This window comes from Xiphophorus maculatus, chromosome 22, assembly GCF_002775205.1.
Source record: "Xiphophorus maculatus strain JP 163 A chromosome 22, X_maculatus-5.0-male, whole genome shotgun sequence".
Taxonomy (NCBI): domain Eukaryota; kingdom Metazoa; phylum Chordata; class Actinopteri; order Cyprinodontiformes; family Poeciliidae; genus Xiphophorus; species Xiphophorus maculatus.
In genome coordinates this window covers 13204186-13221300 of record NC_036464.1, presented here as the reverse complement: position 1 = coordinate 13221300, position 17115 = coordinate 13204186, and the positions used below count along the sequence as shown (strand labels likewise).

The 17115-nt window shown below is 39.5% G+C and overlaps 1 protein-coding gene and 1 non-coding gene across 2 annotated transcripts in view; one reads left to right on the top strand and one right to left on the bottom strand.

The window, feature by feature from the left end:
* The window catches only part of LOC102230168 (anthrax toxin receptor 1-like), a 29655-nt gene that overhangs the window by 3541 nt on the left and 8999 nt on the right, over positions 1 to 17115 (bottom strand). The window contains exons 7-17 of the mRNA XM_023327879.1: positions 15620 to 15688; positions 15458 to 15538; positions 15269 to 15329; positions 11418 to 11516; positions 10365 to 10434; positions 6718 to 6796; positions 6362 to 6457; positions 6211 to 6249; positions 5602 to 5700; positions 5347 to 5511; positions 5177 to 5257 (exon numbers count right to left, since the gene is read on the bottom strand). Coding sequence (XP_023183647.1) covers positions 5177 to 5257; positions 5347 to 5511; positions 5602 to 5700; positions 6211 to 6249; positions 6362 to 6457; positions 6718 to 6796; positions 10365 to 10434; positions 11418 to 11516; positions 15269 to 15329; positions 15458 to 15538; positions 15620 to 15688 — 939 coding nt within the window. The remainder of the gene's footprint in view (positions 1 to 5176; positions 5258 to 5346; positions 5512 to 5601; positions 5701 to 6210; positions 6250 to 6361; positions 6458 to 6717; positions 6797 to 10364; positions 10435 to 11417; positions 11517 to 15268; positions 15330 to 15457; positions 15539 to 15619; positions 15689 to 17115) is intronic.
* On the top strand, positions 16569 to 16642 carry trnai-aau. Its single transcript has one exon. It is a non-coding gene; the product is annotated as a tRNA-Ile (tRNA).

Genomic DNA, 17115 nt, shown 5'->3' with positions numbered 1-17115 from the left:
AAGGGAGGGATTTACATTTCTTCATAACAGTGTTTAACATAATTTACAAGTTTTGGAGAAAGGGATGAGTCTCTCATTGTCCCCATTGATGGGTTTTTATCTCTCCTTGCTGAGTTGCTGAGTGAAAGATGGAGGGTGGAGTCTCTGAGTGGCAGACCCTTGGTGGTCTGATTATAACACCTTATTAAGCAGAGAGGCCCTAAAGTCACACAGGGGCCATTAAGAGGACCCAGCAGCAGAAGCTTTGTGACTGAAGGGGGCCATTGTGGGTTCAAGCGTGTATATATGAGGGGTGGGTAATTGATTGAGGGCAGCTTGGTCGGGAGTGCCGGGGTGGATGGAGAACGGGGCTCTTTGGGTGCTGTTGCTGGGCGGCCATGAAAAGCCAGTTTGTGAACAGCAGCACAACAGGAGAGACAGCATATGGACACAATGAGAGGACAAGCTCATGAATATGAGGATGTTTATGTGTGTGTGCAGGGGTGTGTGTGTGTGTGTGTGTGTGTGACTGTAAGCATGGTTCTACCATAGCATATGGTCTGAATGAAAGCTCATGTATAAAAGAGATGGAGGATGGGTGGTGTGGAGGTGCATCTTCAGAGCATTTGGTTTCGTCATGATGGTCAGTCTCCTTGTGTGACCCCCGGGGGCAGGGGTCAGCAACCTGCAGCTCCACAGCAGCATGTGGCATTTTGGGCCCCTCACAGTGACTCTAAATAATTTTGGTCACAAAATATGCAACACAGGGAAGGGTTTGTTTTTCAAATATGTGTTTTACAGTTAAATTAAGGAACAGTGTTTCTATTTCGACTTTTAGAACAATGAAAATTCAACTTTTACAATACGCAGATGCACCAGACAGACAAGTCTAATAAAAAGACTTTTTTCTCTGCTTGCCTTTGTTTAACAAATCCACAGCAGAATGAGCCTAATGGAACAAGAAACTTACTTTTTTGGGTTAGGATGCAAACTACTGTATCTGTCACTGTGATTGTTTGTTTCGATCCTTGAACATCTGCTCAGAGACAAAAACAAATCCTGAAACACCCCAAGCATGCCTTTACATTCATCTGCTCTCTATTTCCACTTCCAACCCCAAATACTTTGTCCTTCTTAGTAATGCAGACTTACAGGGGAAATTGTTTGTGGATATTTACAAGTAAGTGGTACACACTCAGACACACACACACCTATGGATATATGCACACACATTCAACCATCATAGTGAAGAGACGGTGGGGGACAAAACAGGAACGAGACACATGTGAAGTGACAGCTCAGCCCGTCAGGTCACATGACCTCACAGCTCACGCTTCACTCACATATGGAAACTGCTGCATTGGTGCTTGTATGATTCAATGTTGTTTTTTTTTCTTTCAGGAAATGCATCTCTTATTCATCAGTTAGAAGCATATGATAAGGTCAGAAGTTTTTTATGTGCAACACTTTTTAAATGTTCAGAGAATATTATCTGAATGTTCAGTTGTTATATATAAAAAAAAGTCCAACACAATCTGCGATAAAACAACACTAATATAGAGCTATGGGTTCCATTCCAAGCAATTACACTAGAAAAAAAATTGTAGAAAGGAACATTTAAAATTAAAAATGAATAAGATAATACTAAAATCTTAAAATCCATTGCTCTTAAAATGTAGTCATTTTTTAAATTTCCCCAATCCCCAGTCACTGGTGGCAAATGGCAGATCACACTGACTCAGGTTCTGATAGAAGTGTCTTTCTTTCTTCCTAAAAGGTATTTTTCCTATCCAAAGTTGCCACGTGCATGCTCATTTTGAATGATTGCTGCAACTTTGACGATTAGATGCAATCAGCTGTCCATTGTCTCCATAAGCTCATTCAGAAAGAGGGGAGATTGCTCCAAAGTCAGTTGTTGGACGCAATTAGTTAGAAATAAAACTTTCTTTTCTTTTCCACATGACTGCATATTTTTGACTTTGCATCTATCAGAATGATTGAATTGAAATTGATTCTATATGTCTGGATTAAAACTGTGCCATAAAAAGTGCCTTAAGGTGGAGTTTGAGATAAATTAATTTCAAAATTATATCATAAGATACCAAAATGCTGCAATAGAATTTTTTAAGCAAATTTGACCCTCAACCAGTCGGGTCAAGACTTATGTTTAGATGTGCATATGATTTACCTAATGAAACCTGAAACTGTGGATATGACTTGACAAAATCTAGTTAAATAAATACTTGTGACATGTGCAATGGCAATAAAGTTGAATTCTATTCTATTCTAAATATAAACTACCTACTTTTGCTATGCTCTCTTTCAATACAGAGAAAATGTAGAAACCCTTAAAAATTAACATGCTCCCAAAAGACTTAATACTCTTTGATCCTTAGGATTTTGTGATTAACTCAAAATATTGCATAATTGTGAGGAAGCCAGAAGAGTTGTCACAGTTGTTAAAATGTTTACTAATACAAGTCAGTAAAACTGTCATGTTTATTTTTATTTAGCCCCTTTTATGGTAATGACCCAAAAATAAATCAAGCGCAATCACATACAGAAACCATCATTAACATAAATAGATTTATCGATAAAACACATTAAAGTTTGTGTTTATAAAATGACCAGAGGCCTAAATGTGGTCAGAAACTGTAAACACAGATAATGTGATGGTGCTTAGACGCTTTTATTAGGTTATAGCTTTATTTTTAAAATAAATCTGTGATGTTTTGAATAATGGGTTTCCTGAATACCACTCCTCTGTCACTTAATCATTGAAATCTGTGGTTAAAAATGATTCAGGATAATTTAGAATTTATCTGAAGAATTTTTTGTAAGTGGAGAAAGCAAGTGGCGATGAAGATTTCGATGGCGATCAGCTCTGGGGACAAAAGAAGGCAATCCCGTCTGTCATTATATGTCTTGTGGTCTTTTAGCTCCCCGTCTGTATATGTGACATTTGCTCAGGAAAACTAACACACGCCTACACACCAATACACATACACATGTGCGCACATTCATTAGTGAAAAAAATGAAGTACAAACAGGAAGCGTGGTAGAAACTGGCAGTCCACTTACGGCCCTATGCAGACAAAGTGATTTAGTCAGTAATGAGTGGAAGAAGCAAAACAGATTCCTTCTGAGCTGCCGTTTAACAAACCACACAGATATACCTTGCTATCTTTTCGAGCCATCAGTCTTCTGCAGAGACATTTGACATTCACTCACAGTCAATCTCGGATTTTAGATCAACTTTCATGCACCATGTCCTGCACCAGTTCTGCACAACTATCTCCCTTGGTACAAAAGTGGGCTTTTTGCATCCATTTTATTTCTGTCCAGCTTTTCATTTTCCCCACTTAATGGCGCGTGAAGGAAACTGGGTCCTTGCTGAATGGCTCTGTGAACCACGCTCCCATAGAAAGTGACTGACAAAGACTCCAGAAACTTCGACGCTGACAGACACTTTTTGTTCTGCCATGTAAAAGAAAAAGAAAAAAAAAGAGAGAAATCCAGCACAGGCAGGAGAGATAGAAGCACCAATGTTAACCAGTTTTATAGACTTTGCATACAGCAGACACACACTGACACACTGAGACATGGTAAAGATGAATCATGCCATTCAAATGCATAAATCAATAAGTGATATGTGAAGCGACAATGACGCCATTTACAACAGTGCAGATGTTTCGCCATGACGACCAGTATGATGGTGAAAACATGACTTTAGGGTTATGGGATGCCCTTCATGGGGTCAATGTTGGAAAACAGAGAGCACTTTGCTCATTCTTCCCTCTGACACTTGGAGGAATGATAGAGATGGCACAATTTAGGACTCACAAGTGTGAGAGACAGCATTTAAAAAAAGTAAATTCTGTTTCATACACAATCAATGTCTTGTCTTTTAGGAATAATGAAAATTTTTACATTTAACTTTTACATAAAAACCACAAACTTCTGTGTAATTTATTGAGCTTTGTACCTGTCAGTTCTGTCAGTTTATGCCCATTCTTCTTTTACAAAACAGTTTAAGATCAATCTGACTGCTGAACCTCAATTATCAAATCTCACCACAGATTAGAAGGGCCTTTCTAACACTTTAATGCTATGCTTTAGCATATGCTTTAGTCTAACTTATTACTTTGTAGCTCTTGTGGTATGTTCCCCAGTCTCAAGTCATTTGGAGTCTCTAACTGGTTTCTTGAGGATTTTGTTCTGATTTTTCCATTTTTTCATCACCTCTCAACCAGTGCTGCTGAAGTAAACATCCCTACCATGTTTAACATTGAGAAACGTGTATTTGGGGTATTAGTTTTCATAAAGTGTTGCATGTTGGGCACAAAAGTTTTGGTCTCCTCTGACCAGAGCACCATCTGTTTCATAAACTGCATTTAACAAAATAGAAATGTATCCTCTTATGAATCTCTTTCAACCACTCAACAATTTTCCAATTCTTCCACAAAGGCCCAGTTTTGTTGTCTGCTATATTCCTTGGTTGTTGTGATGCTGTTTCTTAGTTGTTGACATCTGGATTTTGTGTGGGAGTATTGAAGTAAAGTGAGATAAATGCATATATTCATAAGACATTTCAGATTTTTATTTGAACAATTTTGCTGTGCACTACTTTGTGTTGGTCTACCACATACAACCCAGATAAAACACATTAAAGTTTGTGGCGATAGTGTGACAAAATATACAATTTGTTGAAGAGGCCTAAAATCTTTTGTGAGGTTCAGTAAGAGTAGGGAAAGAAATGGGGGAGGCAGAGAGATTGTAACCTCTTTTTTTGTAACCTTGACTGAAACCTTGTTATTTGGAGGGAATTTCAGGGGAAAGCACAGAAAACAACCGAAGTCCTTGTGTGTGAACAATTGCGGCTTTGACAAGACGAATGGTATTAACGACTCTATGACTGAGGGTGAATCTAAGAAGGAGTGGGGGGAAATCTGAACCGACCTCTACATGTAACGTAGAAACAGTTGTTATAAATCAGTAAGACATAAAGATCGAACTGCATGCTCTGTTATTCACAGCTGAGCAACAGAAAACCCCCAATCTGTACCATGTAGCTTACTATTAAAAAACTCCTGGGTAGTTGTTACCAAAAGAATGAGCCTCTAGATTACACCAATTCTTAAATTACAGTTTAGTGTACAGCTTTGTGTGCTAAGCTGACTTTAAGAAGCAGGCTCACCTGATCTCCAGGCTGCGGTCTCATTAGAGATACTTGGTCATATCCTCTTCTGAACAGAGACAACAGAGCATCTAGTTTTCCCTGGAAAGTAGAAAAAAAAGTTACAAGGTAGATGGGAAAAGGTAAACTAAAAATGAACTACAGTATGTCTGTAGCTGCAACACACTGACCTTAATGGGTGAGTACCACTTCTTCTGCTGCGAGGGCCGGCGTGGAGGTTTTCTAGGCTTGGGTTCATAAGGTTCAAATTCCTGCTCAGGCATCTTTACGATCGCGTTTTTAGGTTTGTCCAGTTTGGCACCTTCCTCGGTCGACCCTTTTTCCCCCCATCGTACCTTAAATTTATAAGGAAAAACAAATCAAATACTCCGTGCATAATGCTGTTTTCCGTTTTGAAAAAACAAAGCGTTGAGTCTGAGTTTTACCTCCATACGCTTGATGCCACCAACTCCTCTTCCTCCATAGTATGAAGCGTCCACTGTGGGCCACTTTTTCCTGGGCATCCCATCATCCTCATCTGATTCCTTTGACAAAAAACGTCATTGTGATGCTTATGTCATTTAGCTAACAGCTTGTACTAAGGTTGAATCATTTACAGCACAAGTATTTATGCTTCTTTAATTTCTGTTAATATTTTGTCTAATGTAACCAGTGTATTTTATTGTGATTTTATGTTGTAACCAATACGAAGCAGTGTATTGAGAATACATATATAAGTTGACTCTATTTACTGCTTAGGTGATTTCTTATGGATTCACTATTATGGTGTCAATGTACAGAAGGCTAGAGTGAATACATATTTCAGATTTTTATCAATTTCTTTCCAGTTCATAAATATGTGTATTTTGTGTTGGTCTGTCCCATTAACCTGAAATAAATATCTTAAACATGGTCTTGTGTAATGTGCAAAAGCTCAAGAGATGTGATTATTTTCCAGGGCACTGTTCAAAGACTACAACTTATTTTCTGCATACTTTAGAAAGCTTCAACAAAACAAAACAATAATTTTCTGACTGATGAAGGTGCTGACTTACTGGCTCTGGAGGTGGAGGAGGTGGCGGTTCTTTGATTACCTGACGCAAAAGGACACATAAATATGAGTTAACCTGGGTGTAACTGACCTAAATGCTTTCAGAAATCCTGATCAAATCATTTAGATGAACTTTCTGAAACGCTCACACTTACCACAGTGCAGCAGAGAGGCCAGAACCACCACATCAGCAGCAGAGCCAAGAGCAGGAACACAACCAGCAGTGAAATCAGCACGATGGTGCCGTCAAACTACACAGAAATGCGGGAGGAATGCACGACGATTAAACTCGGCTTGCATGCAACTATTTGCAAAACCAAAGAAAAAAAAATAAGAAAAAGGGAGGAAATGAAAAGTACTCACTGCCCCCTCTGATGACAAACAACAGAGGAAAGAGGGGAAGATAAGAGAAGCAGGAGAAAAATAACTTGGAAGAAAAATTGTTTAACAGAGGCAGTATGCCAAAGACAGATATGAACATGTGTTGCGCTTCCACGCAGGCCCTACTCACACACTCAGTAGTTGTGATGTGAACAGAGCTGGTGATGTAGGAGAGGCCTTCGTTCATGCTCACCTGCAGGTAGATCTCCCTAAGCAAACAAAAAAAACCCAAAATCTCTGATCATCTCGTCTGAAAACACTCAAAGATGTCGGCATGTGTTAACACATTTATGGCTGTTGAGGCTCGCCTGGGGTGTCAAACACATTCCTCTATCTAATGGAGTTGTACTTACTGCTGTATTAAGCACACAAATATGCTGACAAAACTCTCAGCTAAAGCAAATGGGAAGGTCAAAGAGTTCTCCACCCACAAAAAGAATCTCCACTCCTTGGATTAGACCCAAAGCTCTAATGTGGAAACCGCTGAAGGATAAACTTTCTTCTTATTCTCCAGAATCTACCGCTGCATCGAGATATTCAGGGTGGAGACAAGAGACCAGAGAAAAACAAGCAGTTTAAGATCTAAAACCATTCAGGGTTATAGATGCGAAGAGGAGATTGGACATTTACACAGCTTTCCAAATGTACAGTATTTATACCCCTCTGATCGTTTTCATGTTTTATGAGTTAAAAACCATAACTTTTATTGTAATTATTGAGATTGTATGTGATACACTCACACAAACTTGTGCACAGTCGGCAAAACAGAAGCAGATGTTTTTGTTTTTTAATTTTCCCAAACAGAAGTCTGCATGGCGGACATCTTTATTCAGCTCCGGGTGACGGTGTGATCAGGATTTGCATATCGGCCATAGATTTTAACTTAGATCTGATGTAACCTGAACATCTTCTGCCACATGTTTTCCTCCTACATTGATAGTGGGAAACTGCAAAATGCTCTCTTTTATTTAGGAGTGTCAGTGCAAAGGGTTGAAATGTCATTGCACGCCATACTTTCCAGATCTTATTTGTTCATTATTTTCCTCACACATCTTGCGTTAGTCTTTCACAACAGAGCTCAACAGAATATTTTGCAGTTTGCGGCTGTAAGATGACAAAATGTGAGAAAGTTAGGAATACCTTGGCAAGGCAGTGTACAGTTATTAAGGTTTTAACTACAAACCAAAGAAGCAAACTCTTGGATTTGAGTATAAAACAGCTACTTGTTCTTATGGGAGGCAGAAACAACAGCAGGCATTGAGCTTTAGGTTAAAATCTGAGGAGGGGTTGACAACACGGAGGTCACTGCAGGGTGGCGGGTGGGAAGAGGAGAGGAAACAGAGCGTGGGGGATGGTAGGGAAAAAAACCTTCTCCCATTCTTGATCCTCCCTTAAGAGAACCCATGTACACTTTTGCAGTGGGTGACTGCGGTCTACAGCTCCTGGAGACATTGACTCGGGAAGATGGAACTGGAGGTGCAGGTGCCACTAATCTTTCTGTCTAATTATTCCCTCTGTTTTCTGGCTGGCCTCCCTATCACATGGTGGGCTTTCCTTTCAGGCAGACAGCAGACATGATGCTATCAGCTCCACTCTGACAGAGAGATCTCAGTCCCTATCAATCATCAATGCACCCACTGTATACATTTTTGCCTTGTGCGAGTTTGTGTGGGCATATTGTGCAGGAGGAGCATGGTGAAGGTGGGGGTGGAGGGTCTGCGTCCGGAAGGTTCCCAGTCAAAACAAATTTATCTGACAGAGACCTCAGTGACTTCATTGCATGCGACAATGCTACTAAAACAAGAGATACTTTAAAACCATAGTTTTTACTTGCTTTAAAAAGTTTGTGAACTACATTGCATTGCTTGGGTAGAGCAGAAAGCCTCAAGAACTGCTACCCAAAGGCCTCAATAAAAGAGAGAAAGTCCAACCCACACAGGTTTTGTGCTTGTTTACTTATTCAGCGTCCCATGAAAAGATATGCACTGCATTAGCTTTGGTAGTTGGCGACATTCCAACAAAAATCGGAATCAAAAGTATGAAGACATTAGCGGGTGGTTTTAAAACGATTGCACAGAAGGGTGACTTTAAACCTCTGTCATTAAAACATCATTTTATTAGTACAGCACAATAAAATGTGGTTTTAATGGCAATGTTGGCACTATCCAGAGATTTATGCCAGGAAATGTTTTCTTTTACACAACATGACTGGTTTTCCAGTGGAGTGACAAATTGGTTCTGATGTATTAATTTGGGTTTTAGATGTGGGTCCTTTCTTGGAAGGCATGGTAAGGAATGCTGATCTCTCCTGCTGGATTCATTACTGGTAACTTTGCCTATTACAGGGATATTAAGCTGCATATGCACAAGGAATCAGCAATAGCATATGATGGTTTATGTCAAGGCTAAAAACCCATTTGCTCAGAGTTGCCTTTGATGAACAACAACTGGGACATAGAAGAATTTTAGTCTGGATTGTAACTTTTCATGTCTCCTCTTTATTTTGCCTCTGTAACGTTGCACTTCATTCTTTCTTATAACATATAATTTATTTATCATGTAAAGCACATTGAATGGCCTTGTTGCTGAAATGTGCTACATAAACAGACATGATCAATTATTTTAGTAGCGAAAATTACAAACACACACAACTGAATTTGTGTCTTAAAAATGTATATTGAAGATTTAAATAAAAATGTATTCACATAAAAATAAATACATACATTCTTTAATTAAATTTAAAAACAAAACTTTTTTTTTTTTAGTTTTTAACAATAGGTAAGGAAAATGTTTTTGAATCACCAGCGCAGTTTCCTGCTCACTGGATGACATGTCTCTACGTCTCAAACTCATCAGCCAGATGTTGGCCATCTCTCTGCGCCCTTTGGCCAGTCACAGCTGACATCCTCTTTAGCAGCACTCAGGCAGCTAAGCTCTGCTGACTCTGCTCTGATGGGCCCTTTGTATCTTGGATAGATGCTTCCTTAAGGCATTACTGCAGTATTTAATGATGTTCTGCTCTGGTCTCAGGGAAAGCAGCTCCATGTGGCACAAATGTATTCAATCATATAAAACACCCTAAATGTCTGCTTGAGTTTTGAGAGTTTTTTCCAGTCTATAAGAAAGGTAAAAAACCCTTTACTGCTACAGATTTGTAAATTTAACAGAACAATATGAAAATAAAAATTACTTTCTCCCGGGCCAGGAGAATAATTTTTCTATCATTTTTCACTGGACAAACTCAAACTGTGGTAGACATCTGAGTGACAGAAACAAGACAGAGGATGACTAGGAGGTGTCTGAGGCTGCAGGCCCAAATGTATAATTATGTACCAGACTGCGGGCAGCCGTGAAGGGAAGGCTGCGGCTGCCGGGTCTCCAGCTCTTCTGAGCTCCGCCAAAAGCAACGCTCCGTCTCCCCCGAAAGATAATGCTGTGATGAATTACTGGGAGCAAAGCTGGGAGCCCTCAGAGGGAACTTTTCCACTGCCTGCTGTCTTCGCTCACACTTTGTCACTTTGAGATTAAAGGCATCAAACCTACAAACACATCCGCGCGATTCTCTCAAGCAGGCTCTCATTAACTCGTGTTCCTGGGCTCTCCTCCTGCCGTCCCCTTGTGATTGGTGTCTGGCTTCGTTAGCGGTGACAAACATTGATTGATCATCAGACACTCGGCGACTTTGGTCCTAATTTCTTCAAGGACAAAAGTCTTCTGAGTCCACACAAAACTTGTGGTGCAGCTGGTAAATATCAGGACCACAGAAAGAGAGCTTACCTCCCCACCTCCTCTATGATAGGAGCAGGACAGAGCAGGAATGTGTCTTCTATTCCAGTGGGTCTTTCGTCTTCACAGGAAAGAAAAAACAAAAAGCAAAGCCACTCAGTAATTTTTCTTTCTTGTGAAATGCAAAACATTTCAAAGCCTAACAAGCATTCAGATTTGAATAAGGAACAATAAAAGCTTCGGTACCAGAACTTCTAAGGGTTTTCTCTGTAAAATCATTGCATCAGATTTTTCCCAAAACCTTTGGAAATTCTTTATGCAGGCTAGTAAACAAGTCGTGCCCCAAAATGTGTATGTTGTTCACTGTGAGAACATTAAACACTGTGGTGTTCTTAAAAAAATAACAGCCTTTGCAGGTAATGGCTTTGAAAACAATTGGAACTTTTTGGTAAAATCTGACAATACATTTACTGACATAGATCGTATTTAGCTGATGGTTTAACTGAGATAAATGTGACTTCTGACAGCTAAAGAGCAAAACTTTCTGTCTAGAAATACAAGTCTCGTGTGCTCCATCCATCTTGCCATCCATTCTGACCAATCTCCTTCTCCCTGCTGAACAAATGAATGCCCACAGCATGATGATGGCACCACCATGTTTCAACATGGGAATGAAGTGATCAGGGTAATATGCAGTGTCATTTTTTTCTTTGCGTGTAAGCCAGATCGTATAATTATTAATTCCAAAATGATTTCCTTTTTACCACACCTTTATGAAGTCAGATTAGTTGAGTACATTTTATCCCACTAGCCAGTTGTTTTCCTTATTTTTCAGGGATATCAAACTAAAGGGTGCTGAATTCAAATGTGTGCCACGTAAAGTTCAAAGGGGGCGAATACGTTTGCGGAGCACTGCATAAACATAAGTATTTTTATTTGTCACTACACCGTCCTGCTCCCCTAGCTGTACAAACACATCCTGCCATATGTAAGCACGAAGAAAATTTCAGTTCAGCTTCATAAAACAAAACTTTTAAAGATCCATTTTGCCCTGTCTTAAAGTATATGTCTGCTTGAATGAATGTCCATGTGTGCAGAACTCACCCACACTATGAGTATCATTGAGTTTGAAGCTGCAGAGGACCTGGTTGATGTTTCTTGCATGGAGGAAACCATTACCTCTAACGACCACTTGGAACCTCTCTGGGAAACAAACAGAAGGCAGACCAGCCATCAGGAGAGATTGATAACATGTACATTTGTGGTAATAAGCGTATTTTCATCTGAGATAGCCATAAAACATCAAGATTGTTCTCATATTCTGATTATACAGAAAGTAAATCATTCAGTGTGCAATTATGGCGAATCCTGACAGCCATTCCTTTCGCTGATGCGTTGAGCTAAAGCTGCAGAAAACCCGTGCATGCTTCATTACTGTTTGTTTACATGTGTGTGCTTGTGCGTGCATGTGTGGAAAGCCCATAATATGCTCCAGTGGTGTTAATGTTAAAAGTGCTGCTATTCACAAATATCCCAGACAGAGCAGCAGCCGGGAGGAGTGTGTGCATGTGTTCATGTGTGTGTGTCTGACCTTTAGTTTCCCCAAGGCACTGTTAAAGTGCACTGACAGAAGCTTGCCAGCATATGCTGGAGTGTCTATGTGGCTGCTACCCAGCATATGTTAAAGAGCGAGGGGGGAACCACTATCCTAAAAACATGCCTGGAAGGCTGACAACCGCACTGTCAAAGTAGGTCTGACCTTACCTATGGCACCATGGCATACAGGCATGCACACATGTCAGTGTGGAGGCAAACGTGTGTCTATATTGTGTTTTTTTTTTAAGGAATGTGTAAGCATTTATCCTCTGTAATTGCAAGCAGGAATGCGTGTGTCTCTCTGTGGTCTTTCAAGCACACATGTGCGCTGAGGTTTCCTCCAGCAGTATCTTTGCTAATAGAAGTGAACATTTGCCACACCTTTATCATTTAACGCTGCAGCGTGAAGATCACTGAATAAAAAGATCACTGGGAGAGGGTGTATACGTGGCAGCCCTTCCTTAAAGGTCAGACAAGCTGCTACGTAAACTATAACGCGCATTTATGCATGAAGAAGCACAGCTGACAGCTAAAACCCCCAAAAATGTAGACGAGTGAAGGCTTGAATTTAGAGGTTCTTCAGAGAAAAGAGTGGTGATGTTTGAGATTTATCAAAGTAGAGATATAAGGCAACGTTACAACAGACTTTAGAACATCTACATCACTGCAAAGACTGCACCTCAGTTTCAGAAGAAAAATCCAACCTCGACAAGATAAGACCCCCCTTAGGTCGCTTTTATACTGTCCTACGGTTGTGCACAGAGTAAAATCCAAATGTGTTGACATTTAGACCACATGACTGTGCATCTCCTTCAAAACACATAAATTATGTCATTTCATAAATAGTTATCTTCTAAAATAAATGTAATGTATATAATATAATATAATGGGTTAAGAGTAACACAGTTTGGCTGATTTAGCAGTCAACATCCTCTCACAACATGTTACCATCAAATAGCCGACTCTGCAGTGTGACACATAGCATACACAGAAACCTACAATGTATTCATTAATCTAGCACAACTGACTGTCATTAAAGCTACTAATGTTTAATGATTGCAAACATCTTTTGTTGTTGCATTTATTTATGACATTTTTCTTCATGCACGTTCCTTCTCTTGACTAAACACATACCAACAACTTAAAAAAAAAAAGTCAGACAATAGTCCAACTAAGCCCTTTCTGCAAACACCGACAGATGATAAGCTGAAAGGTCAGTGCTGTCAGACACATGGTGGGCACATACTGGTGTTACCCCACTGACGCACCACCCGCATGGCTCTGCTTTCTGCTGTCTGCCTGCCCTGGCGACCACAAGTCCCTTTACATCTACACCTGAATGCCTGACATGGATTTGATTGGTCTCAGTGCGCGTCTCTGTGTTGACACACTTAAGGACATATGCATGTATGTCCTTTTGTCTGAGCACGTGTGTGCGTGTAGAAGACGTGGCATGACTTGTCTGAACGGCGTATCTTCAATCACGCTAGTGAGAAAGGACACTGAAACGCAGGGAGGGGCATAAAAAGGAAGGGACAGCAGGGAGTTAAGGGTCAGACGTTAATGAAAGCAGCAATCTCTGCTGTCATGTTGGATCTCCGGCCGAACATTCGCTTGCGTGTGTATGTGTGTGTGTCATGTAGGGGGAATCGGTGCTGTCACGTCAGATAGTGTGGCCCGGTGTTCACTGTCCAGTCTGATGGCCTGTTTGCAGGCAGCTCGATCTGGTCACTTCACATCAATGTGAGGGACATGTGTTTACGTGATTCAACAACCATGTAGGGGTGTGCGTGTGAATGCTGCCGACTATAAAACATCCAACCATGTGTGTTAGTTCAGGAGATGCGTCGATATGTTGCATGGATGCAGAGAAGGAAGCAGACAGTGTCACAACATGCATGCAGAACGTTAGTATGTTTGTAAATGTATGTAAATGTTAATGCAAGGGATGTGGATGTAGGATTACAAACTAGTGACTCTTTTCTGCTTCAAAGTAAATGCTTAATAACAGTGTTACCTTTTTATGTTGAGGCAGAAAATATTCTGCAATAACAAGTCAGTAAGATCTGACTTTTTGAGACTTAAAAAAAAACAAAAACTTTTATTCCAGTTGAGTAAACTTGCATAGAAACATAAAAATAATCAACCTTTAATTTAATTATTGTTAGTCAATGTTAAGAATAAAAATGATTTTAAAAAGGAACATTATTAGCATCCCTGCTGATAATATATTAGTGATTCCACATTTTACCTTCTACCAAGTATGGAGATTGATAAAGACCTGGAAGAAGGTGTAGCTTCATCTCTGTGTTGATTTAATCCGTGTTTTAGATTAATGGCCTACTTAAAGATCTATTGAAGAATTATTTTCACTTTGCTAACAGAGGTCATCAGATTTCTTTTTAAAAGTTGCACAATTTATGTTTCATTAAAAGAAATATTTCAGATATGGATTCCAGTGTTTTCTTATGCTGCTGTTCTAAAAGATATTTATTTTAAAACCTTTTAAAAAAAATATTTGTTACAAATCTTTCCCCAGGGTTGTGAACAAATCTGTCCAGTTGTGTAGACATTGAACTACAAACAGAGGCAAACAAAGTGCATTTGGGTATAATCTCCATTAATTAGGCCATAATCAGGGTTTGGTCTCTTGGTTTCTTAGTTCACTGAACATTAGGAGATTCATCAATCGAAAAATAAATGAGGCTCTAGCAAGATATTTCGGCACGTCTAGTGAGACATGCCCAGACTCAGAAACCAGAGACAGTAATTATGTCTGGTAATAGAATTTTTTCACTGTGTTTTACTTCTAAGGCAAGATATTTCTCCAGTCTCCTCCTCTAACATGCTTTTCTCATTCATCATATCCCATAATGCGAGGTAATCTCCATTAGCAGCCCTGGTAGAAGGCCCGCAGATGCAGTCTCTTAAGTGAGTCCTAATAAGGTCATGTCAAAGCTCATCCATCGTGCCGGCTGCACATAAAGGATCTCTCTCAGCATTTCCTCTGCTGGTTCTGGCTTCTTTAAGCATCATACAGGAAGCAACATCACTGGAGAAGGAGTAGACAATAGAGCTTGAAACAATCTCAAAGGTCTGTTTAGCATACACAATGTGGCAAACTAGGCCAGAGATGCAGCCATGCTTAAAGATTTTTTTTTTGCACACATGCTGCGCTGGAGCGGCCATGCTAATTTCCTCTGGCTGTGGGTGACAATACGCTCCCTGTCACTCTGCGGTCATGAGCATCCATGCAATTACTTAACCTCATGTTCCACTATAAAGGCTTTCGATGACTGACACAATTGCTCACGCCATCCCCTCTTTTAACCAAGACCCTCACGGCTCAGACCTCTTACCTCCCGCACACACACTGGATGGCTCGGCTGCCAGAATCTCAATGCAAGACTTCTTGATAATCTGAGAGCCACAAAGGGGGAAAAAAAAATCACACGTGAAATTTTGGGATCCAATATGCTCTAATGAGTCTTCCTGTGTGGGCGAGTTTTTCTATAACATAGATGTGGTACTGCATGTGTGTGTCATACCGAGTCAATAATTCCTCTGAGGGCTTGGAAGCCTCCTGTTACTGGAAACACATGTTCCATGGTATCTGCAATAGTTGCAAGCTGCAAAATATAGAAACAGGAAGCAGAATTGAGTAGTTGCTTTAATGCATTTGCAACATTTTATTTCTATGTGCATCTTACCTGGGTCTGGTTGAAGTCTTTGACTCCTACACAATAAACAATGGCTCCCAAAGACCTGGCTCTTTGTGCCTGCAAGGATTGGTCGAACATTTGGTAAGATTTTAGTGTTTCTGCTTTTCTGCTGATCTAAAATGGCCTTAGGGATTTTAATATGTGAGCAAAATGAACTTCTAGGCTATTTCTCAAAACTTTATACAAGTCTCTCATAATAAAGATGACTTACTGACACTATGAGTTGTTTTTGTGTAATTTTGTTCTGATACGAAACAACAAAAAACTAAATCCTAACCATTACATTTCCTTTTGATTTCAAACAGTCCATGATTTATTACCATAAAATTAATTGCTGAATATTTATCTTGTCACAATTCTGCAAGCGAAACAGGTGTTCTGCCGGCTTTTTCATGAGTGACATGCGGACAAATTCCTCCACTGTGGGAGCTGAGGTTATTTCTCTGAATCTATGGAGCATAAATCCAAGTCATTACAACCTTCACTGTTCTGTTCCTGAGGTTCAGGCCTCGTTTTCTGGATGTTCAACAGCTTTGTTCCCCAAACTTCCCTTAAAAATGTATTTAGAGCCATAATATGGAATCTTAATAATTTCTTTAGTTTGTCATTAGTGGTTAGTAGAGGTTGATTTTAAGTAATTTTTTCTTCAGCTGCCTCTGTCAAATCAGGTCATAAATTAAATACTTCATTTCAGCTACTTCCACTCCCAGCAAGGTTTGAAGCAACATTTGAATTGGGATTTCAATCCCCATACTGCCCAATTGAAACATAAAGGCTTTCAGAAAATCAACTCTTCAAAATAGTAGAAGGCTTTAAATTAAACCATTATGCATGTTGATTTTGAAAAACATTAGAATATGAGCACTTTTGTCAAATCTTGATTGTGGTAAGATCATGTGAGTTTTTCATACATTGATAAAAACTCAGCATTATGTATGGCCGGTTAGCTCAGCTGGTCAGAGTGTGGTGCTAATAACACCAAGGTCATGGGTTCAATCCCCATACTGGCCAATTGAAATCTAAAGTCTTCAGTAAATCAACACTTAAAAATAAAGAAAGGCTGGATTAAAATCCTATTTATAGTTTTCCAGGCAATACTGGAGCACACAAATTACTAAAGTTATTTTTTTTGTACTGTTGTAACCATTAAACAATCTCCCTTTCAGTTCAACCATATAAGTGGAGATACATTTTTGATGTTACCATTATAAAATAACTTGCAATTAAGTTTTGGCAAAGCTCAATGTAATTTTCACAGGAGGCAGAGTGTTGTTGTTAGCAACTACTGAAAGTAACTAAAAAAGTTACTTTTAATGTAACTTAGTTACTTTCCAAATCAAGTAATCAGTAATCTAAGTTACTTTTTCAAGGAGTAATCAGTAATCCGATTAAAGTTACTTTTTCAAAGTAACTATGCCATCACTGCTCCTAAGGTTAAGCCACAAATTCAATCGATCAACAATTTTCTATAGTAAAACTGATTG